The sequence below is a fragment of the Ascaphus truei genome, chromosome 11 (assembly GCF_040206685.1).
Source record: "Ascaphus truei isolate aAscTru1 chromosome 11, aAscTru1.hap1, whole genome shotgun sequence".
NCBI lineage: Eukaryota > Metazoa > Chordata > Amphibia > Anura > Ascaphidae > Ascaphus > Ascaphus truei.
The window spans coordinates 22,963,976-22,981,475 of NC_134493.1; the positions used below are offsets into that span (position 1 = coordinate 22,963,976).

At 42.0% G+C, this 17,500-nt stretch overlaps 2 protein-coding genes across 5 annotated transcripts in view; one reads left to right on the forward strand and one right to left on the reverse strand.

The window, feature by feature from the left end:
* Positions 1-4,749, forward strand: part of LOC142463075 (glutamate receptor ionotropic, NMDA 2A-like) — a 412,218-nt gene extending 407,469 nt beyond the window's left edge. The window contains exon 4 of one of the 2 annotated variants that reach the window (XM_075565336.1): positions 3,909-4,705. In XM_075565336.1, the coding sequence (XP_075421451.1) occupies positions 3,909-4,505 (597 nt within the window). In that variant the 3' untranslated portion in view covers positions 4,506-4,705. Of the gene's footprint in view, positions 1-3,908 lie in introns of both variants that reach the window. The other variant, XM_075565335.1, reaches the window with a different exon arrangement.
* GRIN2A (glutamate ionotropic receptor NMDA type subunit 2A) overlaps positions 1-17,500 on the reverse strand; it is a 1,360,048-nt gene that overhangs the window by 813,114 nt on the left and 529,434 nt on the right. The window lies entirely within an intron of this gene.

The window sequence follows — 17,500 nt, forward strand, 5'->3', positions numbered from 1 at the left end:
ATCTAAAAAGGCCAAGAAAGGGTGGACAGATGGCAACTCCTGGAAGTTTGCCAAAAAAAATGCTTTTTAGAATCGGGAGCCATGCTCAGACTACGTTATAAGTGGATCCGCGTTGAAGCGGATCATGCTATAATGGGGTTGAGCTGTATATATACATATAAAATTAAATTCACATATTCTAACGCTATCCAAAACCAACAAACTTTAGACAAAACAAGAATCCCCGAAAAATCAAAGCCAAGAAAAAGACCAGGTCAAGTGAGCATCTCTGATATAAATATAATACATTATTTCTTATTTCTTACATTCTTTTCAACTTGCATGAAACAATGTATATATAATAATATGGAAGCATGGCATACAAGCCTATTTGCTGTGAATTTGTTGCTGCACACCTTTTCTGGCGCATGTTATTGTTTGTATTTGCCAAAGGGGTTATCTAAATTCATGGTTCTGCAGAAAGATGTTGCATCTGTAGTTTATTCACATGCTAAATCCTATAGGAATCCAGTTATAGGAGTTGATATATAGTAAGAAGCCTTACAGAACTTTTCTATCCCTTATCTTGTTGCGGATAATTGGATGCCAGTTACAAGATACAGTAGGTGTGCCTCATTATTGATAATAAGAACATTGTAATTCATTTAGATTACACTTGGAGAACATAAAGCTACTGTATGGTGGCTTGTTTATGGTTAGACCGATGTAGCCAGACTAACTTGGCTTTTTTATGGTCAGACAGAGCGTCACATCAGTAAAACGGCAGGATGTGGTGGTCAGATAGTCCAATGTGGTTTGTATTTATATATAAATGTAATAATAAATGTCCAGACACTCATGCGACGTCCACAAATAAGAGTTGTAGATAACTAGAATGGGTGTGCACCTAGCGGTGTCCACCTGACAACCGCAACCAATGGTGCACTAGTATAAACCCAGACAGTATATACTGTGAAAGATATCAGGTATAAACAGGATGAATAACAGGGCAATATGGCCCATTACCTGTATACCAAGAAGGCATCCCCTGTGTCCATGATGTGCATCCACAGGTAAGTAATTCACAATGAAGGTAGGTAGGCAGAGCACACTCCGATGACATCCAAGGCTGAATATGAAAAACGTAAGAAAAAATCCCAGGCAAAACTCCAAATAAGCAGATTAATTTATTGCAAGCTAATGCCTTTGTTAGGCATTAGCTTGCAATATATTGATCTGCTTATTTGGAGTTTTGCCTGAGATTTTTTCTTATGTTTTTCATATTCAGCCTTGGATGTCATCGGACTGTGCTCTGCCTACCTACCTTCAGAGCGTCATATCAGACAGATGTTGCCCGTCTAACTGTTTTCAGAGCCACAATTGCTTGCAGTGCCGTTATTACACGCCGATCCGAAAAATAACAAATATTAACGCTGTGGGGATCCCTGCTTCTGAATGGGACGCTCACAGTGTTAATCCTTTAGACCATCAGCACGACAACCGTACTGTCTGAAGGAGCTGCGCAGAGCTACATGGCACTTAGAAGCAGTCTCCGTGAGTGCTGTGTCTCTCAGACCAGCTCAGAAGGGAAGAAGCAGTCTCTGTTTCTGTCAAACCCCTTGATGATGTAGATGACCGAATATGATTATCTACATCATGAGGGGGAACACTATAGGATATATTCGGTCATCTACATCATCAAGGGATTGGACAGACACAGAGATTGCTTCTTCCCTTCAGAGCTGCCCTGGGGGAGACAACACTCACGAAGACTGCTTCTGTGTGCCATGTACCTCTGCGCAGCTCCTTCAGATTGTCTGGCTCAGGAGGAGTAATGCTGCAGGGATCCCATTCAGAAGCAGGGAACACCACCGTGTAAATCCGCCTGGGAAGCAAAACTTGGTGCTGTGGATTTCCGCTTGTTGGTCTGCGGCACTGAAAACAGTAAGTCTGGCTACATCTGTATAATATGAACTGAAATATCTCAGAATATCTATTTTAACTCGTAAAGAGACTACTTGTGGACTATTGTTTTTTTCATGAAGAGTTATCCCATGTAAAATGTGAACCAAATTACCTTATTGACAGGCTTGAATAGCTGGGTAGATTGTCTTTGCTCATCCACATTCTTAGATGCATCTAGAGATGGGGAAAAAAGTCTCGGAAAATCAAATCCGCCACAAATGTGAAGGTCCGTTCATCAGCAGATCTGTAAGAGAAAGGCAGATTTTTTTTTATCCCTGAAAAGCCGCATGCGGATTCAGATATTTTTTTAATCTGAATTTATTTGTGATGATAGACACAGAGACAGACACAGACACAGACACATACGACACCGACACAGACACAGACATAGACACAGAAACAGATTTTATAGAAATATTTCTGGGAAGTGTGGGGTGTGAACTGTTTAAATTTACTTTGCATATACAATTAGCATATTTCTCCTTTTTGAGCACATAGTTTATACATTGTGTCTCTCCATAGTTTATTTGAAGGAGGTTTTAGGGGATACAGTAGTACTTCAAACTTACTAAAATCAGCTAAAATAGGTCCCCAAATTGTGAATTTAATATAAATTTAAAGGCATATTTCACAAAAAAATGGGCGCAATGGATCCAATGACTGATTTAGAAGTATCTGCCCAAATCTTTTAGTGTCCAATCTGCCTTTCAGATTTTGGCGGAAAATCCCCAGATTGGATTTTGACAGGTATGCCCATCTCTAGGCCTTTTATTTTGGCCACTTACAACAGACTTTGGGGGTAATTCTATATACAGATCAAGCAAGACTTACTGTCTCTGGAGCCGTGAACAAAAAAGCAAAAATCTGCGGCTCTAGAGACATTATCTTTCATGGTCAGACTGCGGAACTCCATGCTTCCGGGTTGGGCTACCCTTAGTGTTAATAATCTGGCACTGGGGCTGCCACAGACGCGTGACTGCCACTTGCCCAACTGCAGGAACCCATTACTTTGCTAAATCTGTACCTGTAATCTGAAGCGACCATTCTTAATGCGGCCTAAAATTGTAATGGGTTATTTTTGTTCAAACACGGCCTGGGCATGCGCTTGGACAGTATAGAATAAGGCTCTTAAATGGTCATTCTACTGTATATAGTCCAAAGTTACTGAAAATCCCTCTTGACTATATTGAATTACTACTTTAGTTATTTAATTTAATAGAGACTACCATTCCCAGAAATGTAATCTATCATTTCTTTATAGGCACCTACTGTAATCAAAAACTGATCTAGAATCTGAGTAGAGATGTACAAACTTTAACACAGATTTGATTTGCCAATGTTTCACATGAATGTTCATAGAAGTTCAAAGATTAACAAAAAAGGTTTGGGCGAAGTTGACAAAGTCGAAGAAAAATGTTCCAATTTCAATCGGACTTTGACATTTTAAAGCAAAATTGTTGAATTTTGTTAATGAAGAATCTACCCTGAAATATGGGTTGATGAGAGAGAGATAATTAAGTTAACTTAAATATGCAAATAGGCTTATTTAATAAGTATCTCTCGAGTGTTCACAGGTATCGCTCCACATGTTGTATAGATGAGTGTTTTGGGAGGTAGATAAGTCTCTGTCTCCCTCATTAACATTTTAATATTACCACCAAGTAATGTATTTGTTGAATAATATACAAGGGTGAATACGATATATGTTTATTATGTAAATACAGCGTTTGCAAAAGATTCAAAAGAAATTATGCTAAATTACTGTACAATGGCTTAAAATATATTCCAGATGCATAGAAAAATCTAAGTCCATTTATTTACATGTTGCAACATCATATAAAAACAATGATTATGGCTTGAGAATATATATGGGTATAACATGCTGGAAATATTTTTAATTAAAATTTTATGTAACATTAAGATGCTGCTGTAAATTTACTATTACTTTTGTCTTTGTTTTATAGGATGATATGTCCACTTTCTTCCAATTTGGAGCTTCCATCAAGCAGCAAGCCATTGTCATGCTGAATATTATGGAGGAATATGACTGGCATGTATTTTCTATTGTAACAAGCACTTTTCCAGGATACCGAGACTTCATAAGTTTCCTAAAGACCACGGTGGACAATAGTTTTGTTGGTTGGGAAGTGAAGAATGTAATTACTCTGGATACATCTTTTACAGATGCAAAAACACAAATTCAACTGAAGAAAATCCGATCTTCTGTTATACTCCTTTATTGTTCAAAGGATGAAGCAGTCTACATTCTTGATGAGGCCCGTTCCCTAGGCCTTACGGGGTATGGTTACATCTGGATAGTTCCTAGCCTGGTGACAGGTAACACGGAAATCATACCATATGAGTTCCCATCTGGGATAATTTCGGTGTCGTATGATGACTGGGACTATGGCTTGGAAGCACGAGTGCGGGATGGACTTGGAATTATCACCACAGCTGCATCAGCCATGTTGGAAAAGTATTCCATCATTCCAGAAGCAAAGACTAGCTGTTATGGCCAAATAGAGAGAACTGAACTTCCATCTCACACTCTTCACAAGTAAGACTTCTGATGTTATTTTTTTTTTTACACACTGATTATTATACCTGGTGCATATTCTCTAATTATGATAACAGATTCTATCTCACTTAGTAACGTATATGGATTTGTAGTTGTAGTAATAAAACTAAGGAAAAACATTGGCCATTCGCAGGACATTTTTAATTTAAGACACATTTTTTATTTGTCCAAATTAAGGCTTGCTTCAAAAAGGTCTGATCATACAGAAACTGTGATTTACTTTATTAGCCCATAGCAGATTAATAGTATTATGACAACACTATGAAATATTTACTTCATACTCTATTTTAAGGGTTACAGTACTTAGGTACATATTCCTATGAATGAAGGCTACAGTATGGCTATTTATACAGTAACATGTATGACTTTTAAAGCATTTTTATGAAAATTCCAAAATAGTAGCAATTGTTAAAGTAATTTCCAAATAAATGTATAGAGAAGTGAAATATTTTTATCAAAGTTTGAATATGGCTCTATTTTCATAATAATGTTTGAGGCAATCTGAGCCCCTCACCAACATTTGTCAAGCATTTAAGTCAATGTTTACTGCAATTTCATTTTATTTCTTATTTTATTCTTAATGTCTATTAAGTGTACTGCAGAGATAATAAATAGGTGGTTTGTGCAGCTGGGTGAAACAAACACTCACAGTAGATAGTGAAAAAAATATGTCTTATTATGTTGGCAAAATCTGAGGTTTGAGAAAGTGACATTTTTGGTTATTTGACCATTGCAAAAAAAGTCTATTAATCAGTGGTGGAATGGACTATACAGGAAAGACTATGAATTGCATAGGGAACAAATGGCCCTAGTAGTTACACTGTGTGAAAAGCGTGAATAAATAAGAGTCATCTCAGGATTATTTTGCAGAATAAAAAAAAGTTTATTGCAGTGTACGGTGCACACGCAGGAGGCAATTTCAAAATAAAACTCCCCCAACGACATGGTGGCATACAGGCCTTATTTATACACAAAATACTAAGCCCATGCCCTCTATACGAGGTTGCTTGTGCGTCACTACGTAAGCATATAAGATAAACAAAATATGAACATGAACACATTGAGTTGATTGTATTACTATGAGATTCATATTAGAAATGAAATGACTCAGCTAATATTCCTTATACGGGCTGGTGACTTTTCCTCTACATATGGGACTTCATGAACACCTCCCTCGGAATGCGAGACGTTCTGGTTATCTATATTTTATTTTCATAACGTTCGCGCTTTTCTCCCCTCTTCAAGGTCTTGTGGCTTAGCTGAACAGCTTAATATCATTTGAAACTTCAGGAGCAGAAAAAATAAAAAATAGTGTCTTTAAACTAACTTCCATACCAACACTCGTGCAGACAAATAGACATGACAATATGAGGCACCTAAGATGGTTGCTGACTTAAAAGGGCTGCTTAGATCCCAGTGCTGTTATGTCCGACCTCCCCCCTCCTTACATCATATTCTCACTTTGTCAATTGCAAGCAGAGGCAAGTAAACCTTATCTTTAGAAACTGCAACCCACTGTATTACACAAGTGAATTGTGGAGCAGGAGTTTTGTGGTTTAAATATGATTTATGGAACAGTGTTTTGTAACTGTGTCTAGTGACGCTAGAATTTTTTTATCAAAAGTAAGGGCCTGAGACATTTAGCTTTTCTGCAAATGTTAACTGTTAGACAGTCAACAGCCGCCATAGCCACATCATATTACGACCATCAATCATGATCTTAGATTAGAGATGTGCGAACGTTTACAAAAGTTTGTGAACACAGTGGAAATTGCAGTTTTTGGCCAGGTTTGCCAAAGATTTTTTTAGAAAGGTCACATCACTCATGTGCAGGTGACATTAGTCACATTGCAATGGTATTTTGAAAGCAATTTTAGAAATAAAATTGATGGAAGACCATTAAGCGAAAATTCCGCTCATGGAATATTGCCACCACTAGATTTGCAAATCTTTCGAATGAGGTCACGATTAGAGATATGCGAATTATTCACCAACACGACTTTGACGTGAATGTATCAATGATATATATATATATATATAGCAAATGGAAATATTACTGTATACTCATTTGCATGTCTTAGACAGGTCTGCAACCCTGCCTTTCACCATTATCACCCAGCTCACAGCACTTCCATTGCAGCAAGGGATTGTGGGAAAAGACATGCAAATGAGCAAACAGTGTCACCTTTTGCTTAAAAATTATTAACATGGTTCCCTATAGGCTTAAGATTGCTGCATGGTCACAGCTTTGAGCACAGCCAGGCTTAATAGTACAAAAAAGTATATGGAACTGGATGAGTAAAAATTGCACACTCACAAACAAATCAGGAACATAAGCATGTATGAGTAAATACTCAATCACCAACCAATGCAGCAAGGTTCCAGCAGCTACTTCTGATGTCAGTCTGGGGAAAACTGGAACCGGAAACTCCTGCAGCTCTCTCCGTGTACCGGAAGTATGTTTGTGTGAAGAGCGTCTCTCCACTCCAAGCCCTCCACCCCTAAGGTATGTCTCTGGTAGTAATATCGCGAGACAATCGTGACGTCATTGGGCTCTCCGGATTGGCTGCAATAAACCCCTATGGGGACTTGCTGCTACTGCTACCTTTATAATAAAGGCATATGAATGAATAGCTAGCGTTCCCGCATGTGTGATATAGCGTTTGTCTCTTGTGTATATATATACAGTATATATATAGATAGGTTCCTTACCGAGTAAATCCAGGATCCCAAGATCACAAGGCAAGAAGGAGACAGCACACTCAGGAGGTACACAAAAAGCGTGTATTCAGTAGAAAAACTGGCACATAAACCCGACGTTTCGGTCCTTGGCACAGGACCTTTTTCAAAGGAGTGCTCTGTACATAATGATACCTGACAAACATATATACCCACCACCCACCAACAAACATTTCCCTGATAGGCTAAACCATGATGTTAAACAGCTGTAGACACTAGCTAATCAAATACGACATCAGCACTGAGCAACAGTGGTGTCGGGTGGCGTCTCACGTATCTTAGTAACCATTAACAATGGCGCACATGCGCAACATACGTCACAACTACAAATAATAAATATATAAAGGTAATTGCTAGAAAACACGAGCGTTCAATGCGTATGCTAGGTTTCCACGAATAAATAGCAAAGCATATGTACGGAGCATACCATGGTATTACATAATGAAAATAGCGACTGTAGTGACTATCAATGTAGTGACTATCGCCGCCGCTTACCAACACTCCCCTCCACCCCTGCAGTGGGCTGCCGCCGACCAACCCCCTCCCCTACCGCAAGGCACTTCGTCAGGTAGATGAAAGTGGGTGCAAATCCTATATAAACCAAATAGGTAATTCAGGTGTGCTCATTTGCATGTAATTTGCATGTCATTTCCCAGAATCCCTTGCTGCAGTGGAAGTGCTGTGTGCTGGGTGATAATGGTGAAAGGTGGGGTTGCAGACCAGCCTAAGACATGCAAATGAGCATACAGTATATTTACATTTGCTATATATACAGTATATATATATATATAAATATATATATATATATATATATATATATATATATATATATATATATATATATATATATATATATATATATATATAGTTACTTAGCAGATGAGGTTGAAAAAAGACATAGGTCAATCAAGTTCAACCTATGCTAAATTTAGACAATATATATATATATATATATATATATATATATATATATATATATATATATATATATATATATATATATATATATATATATGTAGAGGTATCAGTACCATGTTAGCCGAGCTTCAATAATCAAAAAATAAATAGATGATACCGTTCTGTGGCTAACGAAATGCTTTTATTTGTGCGAGCTTTCGAGATACACTGATCTCTTCTTCCGGCGATGTTACAATGAATGAAGCAAGGATAACTTAAAAACAGTGTCTCTTGGAATGTTATCTGTGCTTCTCCTTCCCCCGGTGTGGATGTGTTTTATGGCTAGAGGTGTCAAAGGGTAACTGAAAGCAAGTGAAGAAAGAGTGTGTATGTGTATCAGTGTGAATAAAAATGAATGGAGAGCCCACAGTATAAACAGTGCTCTACACAAAGTGTGTGTGGAGTGAGAGGGATATAAATGGTGTGGGTGGGTGTGGAAATGTGAGAGTTTGTAGCACAACTAAAAGTGTGTGTGGATACTATGTGGTCCCTATTGGTGTATATGGATGGAAAAATAAGGAGTATTAGTATGTGTGAGAGACAGCTGTGTGTGCATACATATAGCACAGTATGTACAGACATGGCCTTTAGCGCTCATGGGAAGAGAGTTCGCTAGTGTCAGTAATGACTCATAAAATTTCGATCTCTGTTTAGGCCACTGCTAAGTGTCCCGAACAGTTGCATAAATTTGTATTCATGCAACCGTCTCTCTTTCGGGGTTTTAAGATTACCTTTGAGTATGGCAACCCTCAGATCGTTCATCTTATGGCCAGAGTCAGAGAAATGTTCGCCAACAGGACTGTCTCTTGTTCCGCGTGTGATGCTGTGGCGATGCATGTTCATTCTCTTGTTTAGCCCCTGTCCTGTCTCACCTATGTAGTAGCAGCCCCCTGGGCATTTCATGCACATGATGAGGTACACGACATTGCTGGAGGAACAGGTGAACCCTCCTCTGATTTTGTATTCCCGATTCTTGTGTGGTATTTGTATTGTGTCCGCTGTGTAGAGCATTGCGCAGGTTTTGCATCTTGGGTCCTGGCATGGTTTTGTCCCGCATTCAGTTGTACTGCTGAATACTTTACTCCTCACCATAATATTCTTGAGATTATGGGGTTGTCTGTATGATAATAAGGGTGCTTCAGGGAAGACCTGTTGCAGTCTTGTATCTTCCTGGAGGATGGGTTGTAGTTTCCTGGCGATCTTGCGTAGGTCTCCTACTGCTGCGGCACAGTTTATTCGAGCATTTGCCCGTTCTGTGCCGCAGCAGTAGCCTGGCGCGCGCCCGAGTGTGACGGGCGCACGCCGAAGCAGCGGAAGAGCGCCCTCCGATCGGGGCGCTCTCCCTACCGCTGCCGGGTCCGCCGGGTCCCCCGGAACCCCCTGCCGCTGTCCCGCGATCGCGGGACACCAGGGCTCCCTCGGGGAGCCCCTGGACACGCGTGCAGCGGGCGCACGCTCCCGATGACGCGTGACCGCGCGTCTATGACGCGCGGCACGCCGAGGGGCGGCCACTAGCAAGCCGGGAGATTTCCCGGCTTGCGGTACCGACCACACTTCAATAAAGTGTGTCGGTAGTGTAGGTGTGGGTTATATGTGACCACCAAAGGAACCCTGTCGCTTGTCTCCTTCTGTTTGTATTCAAGGAGATCACTTCTTGGTATTCTGGTGGCTTTGTGAATTTGCTGGTCTACAATTCTGTGGTTATATCCACGGTTTATAAAGTCTGATCTCAAGGCTTTAATCCGCTGGTCTCTGTCTGCTGTGTCGGAGCATATCCGGTTGTATCGTATGGCTTGACTGTAGATGGTTGCATGTTTGGTGTGTGTCGGGTGGAAGCTGTTGTCCCTCAAATAGCTGGCTCTGTCTGTAGGTTTGCGGTATACAGAAGTCTGTAGTTGGTTGTTCTTTATAGTAATGGTGGTGTCTAGAAAATGTACTTCATCCGGGGAATGGGTGAGTTTGAGGTTGATGGTCGGGTGGAAAGTATTGAAGTTGTCATAGAACTGTAGGAGGTCCTGTTCGCCAGAGGTCCAAATCAGGAGGATGTCATCGATGTAGCGAAGGTATGTAAGGGTTTCAAGTGACAGGTGGACAGAAAGTCACTTTCCAGTTTTGCGCAGAACAGATTGGCATACTGTGGCGCCATCCGAGTACCCATAGCGGTCCCGGTTGTCTGGAGGTATGTGTCATTTCCAAATGTGAAGTAGTTATGGGTCAGAATAAATTCAATGCATTTAGTCACTGTCTCTGTGAGTGGCTCCTGCGATCCCAGAAAATATCTGCAGGCTGAAATCCCATCCTCGTGGGGGATGTTTGTATAAAGTGACTCTACATCCATAGTTGCTAGTAGTGTTCCTGTAGGGAGGGGGCCAATGGCATTCAGTTTGTTTAGCAGGTCGGTAGTATCCTGGATATAGCTGGGTGTGTTCCTGACAAGAGGTTTTAGAATGCCCTCCACCCAGCCAGAAATATTCTCGGTAAGTGTGCCAGATCCAGAGATAATAGGGCGCCCAGGGTTACCCTCTTTGTGAATTTTAGGGAGCATGTAGAATGTGCCAGGTTTTGGGTTAGCTGGTATCAGGTCCAATTCTATGGCTCTCCTCTCCATCAGTGTCAGATTATATGTTTGTTTCCTTACTTTGTCCAGGATGGTGGTTTTGGCGCTGTGTCTGAAGCTTTCAATGTACCGGTCCAATGTGGGGTTGCGCCCAGTTTGTGGGATCCAGTTTGATTTTTGCTTCTCCCTGCTCATGTGCAGCAGCTCTCCTTCTGCAGTGTTGGCATAATCTTGGTTGTGTCTGTCATGGAAGAACTCCTTAAGACGCAGCCTTCTGAAGTATTCTTCTAGGTCACTGCACAGCTCAATCTTGTCCATAGGCTTGGTAGGGCAGAATGTGAGACCCTTTGATAATACTGAGGCTTGATTAGGTGTGTAATCTGAGATATATATATATATATATATATATATATATATATATACATGTAGAGGTATCAGTACCGTGTTAGCCGAGCTTCAATAATCAAAAAATAAATAGATGATACCGTTCTGTGGCTAACGAAATACTTTTATTTGTGCGAGCTTTCGAGATACACTGATCTCTTCTTCCGGCGATGTTACAATGAATGAAGCAAGGATAACTTAAAAACAGTGTCTCTTGGAATGTTATCTGTGCTTGTCCTTCCCCCGGTGTGGATGTGTTTTATGGCTAGAGGTGTCAAAGAGTAACTGAAAGCAAGTGAATAAAGAGTGTGTATGTGTATCAGTGTGAATAAAAATGAATGGAGAGCCCACAGTATAAACAGTGCTCTACACAAGGTGTGTGTGGAGTGAGAGAGATATAAATGGTGTGGGTGGGTGTGGAAATGTGAGAGTTTGTAGCACAACTAAAAGTGTGTGTGGATACTATGTGGTCCCTATTGGTGTATATGGATGGAAAAATAAGGAGTATTAGTATGTGTGAGAGACAGCTGTGTGTGCATACATATAGCACAGTATGTACAGACATGGCCTTTAGCGCTCATGGGAAGAGAGTTCGCTAGTGTCAGTAATGACTCATAAAATTTCGATCTCTGTTTAGGCCACTGCTAAGTGTCCCGAACAGTTGCATAAATTTGTATTCATGCAACCGTCTCTCTTTCGGGGTTTTAAGATTACCTTTGAGTATGGCAACCCTCAGATCGTTCATCTTATGGCCAGAGTCAGAGAAATGTTCGCCAACAGGACTGTCTCTTGTTCCGCGTGTGATGCTGTGGCGATGCATGTTCATTCTCTTGTTTAGCCCCTGTCCTGTCTCACCTATGTAGTAGCAGCCCCCTGGGCATTTCATGCACATGATGAGGTACACGACATTGCTGGAGGAACAGGTGAACCCTCCTCTGATTTTGTATTCCCGATTCTTGTGTGGTATTTGTATTGTGTCCGCTGTGTAGAGCATTGCGCAGGTTTTGCATCTTGGGTCCTGGCATGGTTTTGTCCCGCATTCAGTTGTACTGCTGAATACTTTACTCCTCACCATAATATTCTTGAGATTATGGGGTTGTCTGTATGATAATAAGGGTGCTTCAGGGAAGACCTGTTGCAGTCTTGTATCTTCCTGGAGGATGGGTTGTAGTTTCCTGGCGATCTTGCGTAGGTCTCCTAGGTGTGGGTTATATGTGACCACCAAAGGAACCCTGTCGCTTGTCTCCTTCTGTTTGTATTCAAGGAGATCACTTCTTGGTATTCTGGTGGCTTTGTGAATTTGCTGGTCTACAATTCTGTGGTTATATCCACGGTTTATAAAGTCTGATCTCAAGGCTTTAATCCGCTGGTCTCTGTCTGCTGTGTCGGAGCATATCCGATTGTATCGTATGGCTTGACTGTAGATGGTTGCATGTTTGGTGTGTGTCGGGTGGAAGCTGTTGTCCCTCAAATAGCTGGCTCTGTCTGTAGGTTTGCGGTATACAGAAGTCTGTAGTTGGTTGTTCTTTATAGTAATGGTGGTGTCTAGAAAATGTACTTCATCCGGGGAATGGGTGAGTTTGAGGTTGATGGTCGGGTGGAAAGTATTGAAGTTGTCATAGAACTGTAGGAGGTCCTGTTCGCCAGAGGTCCAAATCAGGAGGATGTCATCGATGTAGCGAAGGTATGTAAGGGGTTTCAAGTGACAGGTGGACAGAAAGTCACTTTCCAGTTTTGCGCAGAACAGATTGGCATACTGTGGCGCCATCCGAGTACCCATAGCGGTCCCGGTTGTCTGGAGGTATGTGTCATTTCCAAATGTGAAGTAGTTATGGGTCAGAATAAATTCAATGCATTTAGTCACTGTCTCTGTGAGTGGCTCCTGAGATCCCAGAAAGTATCTGCAGGCTGAAATCCCACCCTCGTGGGGGATGTTTGTATAAAGTGACTCTACATCCATAGTTGCTAGTAGTGTTCCTGTAGGGAGGGGGCCAATGGCATTCAGTTTGTTTAGCAGGTCGGTGGTATCCTGGATATAGCTGGGTGTGTTCCTGACAAGTGGTTTTAGAATGCCCTCCACCCAGCCAGAAATATTCTCGGTAAGTGTGCCAGATCCAGAGATAATAGGGCGCCCAGGGTTACCCTCTTTGTGAATTTTAGGGAGCATGTAGAATGTGCCAGGTTTTGGGTTAGCTGGTATCAGGTCCAGAATTTGTTCTCTTGTGTGGATCGGGAGTGTTTTAATGATCCTGTTGAGTTCTCGCATGTATTTTTTAGTTGGATCCTCCTGCAGTTGGGTGTAGTACTTTGAATCAGAGAGTTGCCTGTGTGCTTCCCGCAGGTAGTCTGTGGTGTTCATTATGACCACTGCTCCTCCCTTGTCCGCAGGTTTGATTGTTATGTTGTGGTTGGCCTTTAGCAATTCTATGGCTCTCCTCTCCATCAGTGTCAGATTATATGTTTGTTTCCTTACTTTGTCCAGGATGGTGGTTTTGGCGCTGTGTCTGAAGCTTTCAATGTACCGGTCCAATGTGGGGTTGCGCCCAGTTTGTGGGATCCAGTTTGATTTTTGCTTCTCCCTGCTCATGTGCAGCGGCTCTCCTTCTGCAGTGTTGGCATAATCTTGGTTGTGTCTGTCATGGAAGAACTCCTTAAGACGCAGCCTTCTGAAGTATTCTTCTAGGTCACTGCACAGCTCAATCTTGTCCATAGGCTTGGTAGGGCAGAATGTGAGACCCTTTGATAATACTAAGGACTCTGCTTGATTAGGTGTGTAATCTGAGAGGTTAACAGTGCAGTCCTGTTCTTGGTGACTGTCAATGTTTGTATTATTAGTTGTTGTGCTGGCTGCTGCAGAGTATCTCATTCTTAGCCTCAGTCTGTGCAGTTTCTTTTCCTTATTGCTAATTAGACCCTTCAGGAGTTTTTCATGGAATGTTTAGAGTCCTTTCCATGTGTCTGTGTGAATTTCTCCTGTCTCCAGGATGCTGTCTATTGTCACCTTTGTCTTTCTCCTGTTGCTGTAACAGATGCTGATGAGATGGTTCCTTAATCTTTCTGAGTTCCTGGTGCACAGTTGTTGGGAGAATTTTGTGTTGTATGTGGTAGCAAGTGGATTTTTGAGGACGAGTCCTTTCGGGATCAGATGCTCCTTCTTGCATTTGCTGAGGAAGATGATATCGCTGTCTAGTTGTGCCTGTTTTTTCAGTAAATCCTTTAGCTTCATTTGGGTGCGGTACAATGTGGTATCTTCCATATTTTCATGTAGAGGTATCAGTACCGTGTTAGCCGAGCTTCAATAATCAAAAAATAAATAGATGATACCGTTCTGTGGCTAACGAAATGCTTTTATTTGTGCGAGCTTTCGAGATACACTGATCTCTTCTTCCGGCGATGTTACAATGAATGAAGCAAGGATAACTTAAAAACAGTGTCTCTTGGAATGTTATCTGTGCTTCTCCTTCCCCCGGTGTGGATGTGTTTTATGGCTAGAGGTGTCAAAGGGTAACTGAAAGCAAGTGAAGAAAGAGTGTGTATGTGTATCAGTGTGAATAAAAATGAATGGAGAGCCCACAGTATAAACAGTGCTCTACACAAGGTGTGTGTGGAGTGAGAGGGATATAAATGGTGTGGGTGGGTGTGGAAATGTGAGAGTTTGTAGCACAACTTAAAGTGTGTGTGGATACTATGTGGTCCCTATTGGTGTATATGGATGGAAAAATAAGGAGTATTAGTATGTGTGAGAGACAGCTGTGTGTGCATACATATAGCACAGTATGTACAGACATGGCCTTTAGCGCTCATTGGAAGAGAGTTCGCTAGTGTCAGTAATGACTCATAAAATTTCGATCTCTGTTTAGGCCACTGCTAAGTGTCCCGAACAGTTGCATAAATTTGTATTCATGCAACCGTCTCTCTTTCGGGGTTTTAAGATTACCTTTGAGTATGGCAACCCTCAGATCGTTCATCTTATGGCCAGAGTCAGAGAAATGTTCGCCAACAGGACTGTCTCTTGTTCCGCGTGTGATGCTGTGGCGATGCATGTTCATTCTCTTGTTTAGCCCCTGTCCTGTCTCACCTATGTAGTAGCAGCCCCCTGGGCATTTCATGCACATGATGAGGTACACGACATTGCTGGAGGAACAGGTGAACCCTCCTCTGATTTTGTATTCCCGATTCTTGTGTGGCATTTGTATTGTGTCCGCTGTGTAGAGCATTGCGCAGGTTTTGCATCTTGGGTCCTGGCATGGTTTTGTCCCGCATTCAGTTGTACTGCTGAATACTTTACTCCTCACCATAATATTCTTGAGATTATGGGGTTGTCTGTATGATAATAAGGGTGCTTCAGGGAAGACCTGTTGCAGTCTTGTATCTTCCTGGAGGATGGGTTGTAGTTTCCTGGCGATCTTGCGTAGGTCTCCTAGGTGTGGGTTATATGTGACCACCAAAGGAACCCTGTCGCTTGTCTCCTTCTGTTTGTATTCAAGGAGATCACTTCTTGGTATTCTGGTGGCTTTGTGAATTTGCTGGTCTACAATTCTGTGGTTATATCCACGGTTTATAAAGTCTGATCTCAAGGCTTTAATCCGCTGGTCTCTGTCTGCTGTGTCGGAGCATATCCGGTTGTATCGTATGGCTTGACTGTAGATGGTTGCATGTTTGGTGTGTGTCGGGTGGAAGCTGTTGTCCCTCAAATAGCTGGCTCTGTCTGTAGGTTTGCGGTATACAGAAGTCTGTAGTTGGTTGTTCTTTATAGTAATGGTGGTGTCTAGAAAATGTACTTCATCCGGGGAATGGGTGAGTTTGAGGTTGATGGTCGGGTGGAAAGTATTGAAGTTGTCATAGAACTGTAGGAGGTCCTGTTCGCCAGAGGTCCAAATCAGGAGGATGTCATCGATGTAGCGAAGGTATGTAAGGGTTTCAAGTGACAGGTGGACAGAAAGTCACTTTCCAGTTTTGCGCAGAACAGATTGGCATACTGTGGCGCCATCCGAGTACCCATAGCGGTCCCGGTTGTCTGGAGGTATGTGTCATTTCCAAATGTGAAGTAGTTATGGGTCAGAATAAATTCAATGCATTTAGTCACTGTCTCTGTGAGTGGCTCCTTGCGATCCCAGAAAGTATCTGCAGGCTGAAATCCCATCCTCGTGGGGGATGTTTGTATAAAGTGACTCTACATCCATAGTTGCTAGTAGTGTTCCTGTAGGGAGGGGCCAATGGCATTCAGTTTGTTTAGCAGGTCGGTGGTATCCTGGATATAGCTGGGTGTGTTCCTGACAAGTGGTTTTAGAATGCCCTCCACCAGCCAGAAATGTTCTCGGTAAGTGTGCCAGATCCAGAGATAATAGGGCGCCCAGGGTTACCCTCTTTGTGAATTTTAGGGAGCATGTAGAATGTGCCAGGTTTTGGGTTAGCTGGTATCAGGTCCAGAATTTGTTCTCTTGTGTGGATCGGTAGTGTTTTAATGATCCTGTTGAGTTCTCGCATGTATTTTTAGTTGGATCCTCCTGCAGTTGGGTGTAGTACTTTGAATCAGAGAGTTGCCTGTGTGCTTCCTGCAGTAGTCTGTGGTGTTCATTATGACCACTGCTCCTCCCTTGTCCGCAGGTTTGATTACATGCAACCATCTACAGTCAAGCCATACGATACAACCGGATATGCTCCAACACAGCAGACAGAGACCAGCGGATTAAAGCCTTGAGATCAGACTTTATAAACCGTGGATATAACCACAGAATTGTAGACCAGCAAATTCACAAAGCCACCAGAATACCAAGAAGTGATCTCCTTGAATACAAACAGAAGGAGACAAGCGACAGGGTTCCTTTGGTGGTCACATATAACCCACACCTAGGAGCCCTACGCAAGATCGCCAGGAAACTACAACCCATCCTCCAGGAAGATACAAGACTGCAACAGGTCTTCCCTGAAGCACCCTTATTATCATACAGACAACCCCATAATCTCAAGAATATTATGGTGAGGAGTAAAGTATTCAGCAGTACAACTGAATGCGGGACAAAACCATGCCAGGACCCAAGATGCAAAACCTGCGCAATGCTCTACACAGCGGACACAATACAAATACCACACAAGAATCGGGAATACAAAATCAGAGGAAGGTTCACCTGTTCCTCCAGCAATGTCGTGTACCTCATCATGTGCATGAAATGCCCAGGGGGCTGCTACTACATAGGTGAGACAGGACAGGGGCTAAACAAGAGAATGAACCTGCATCGCCACAGCATCACACGCGGAACAAGAGACAGTCCTGTTGGCGAACATTTCTCTGACTCTGGCCATAAGATGAACGATCTGAGGGTTGCCATACTCAAAGGTAA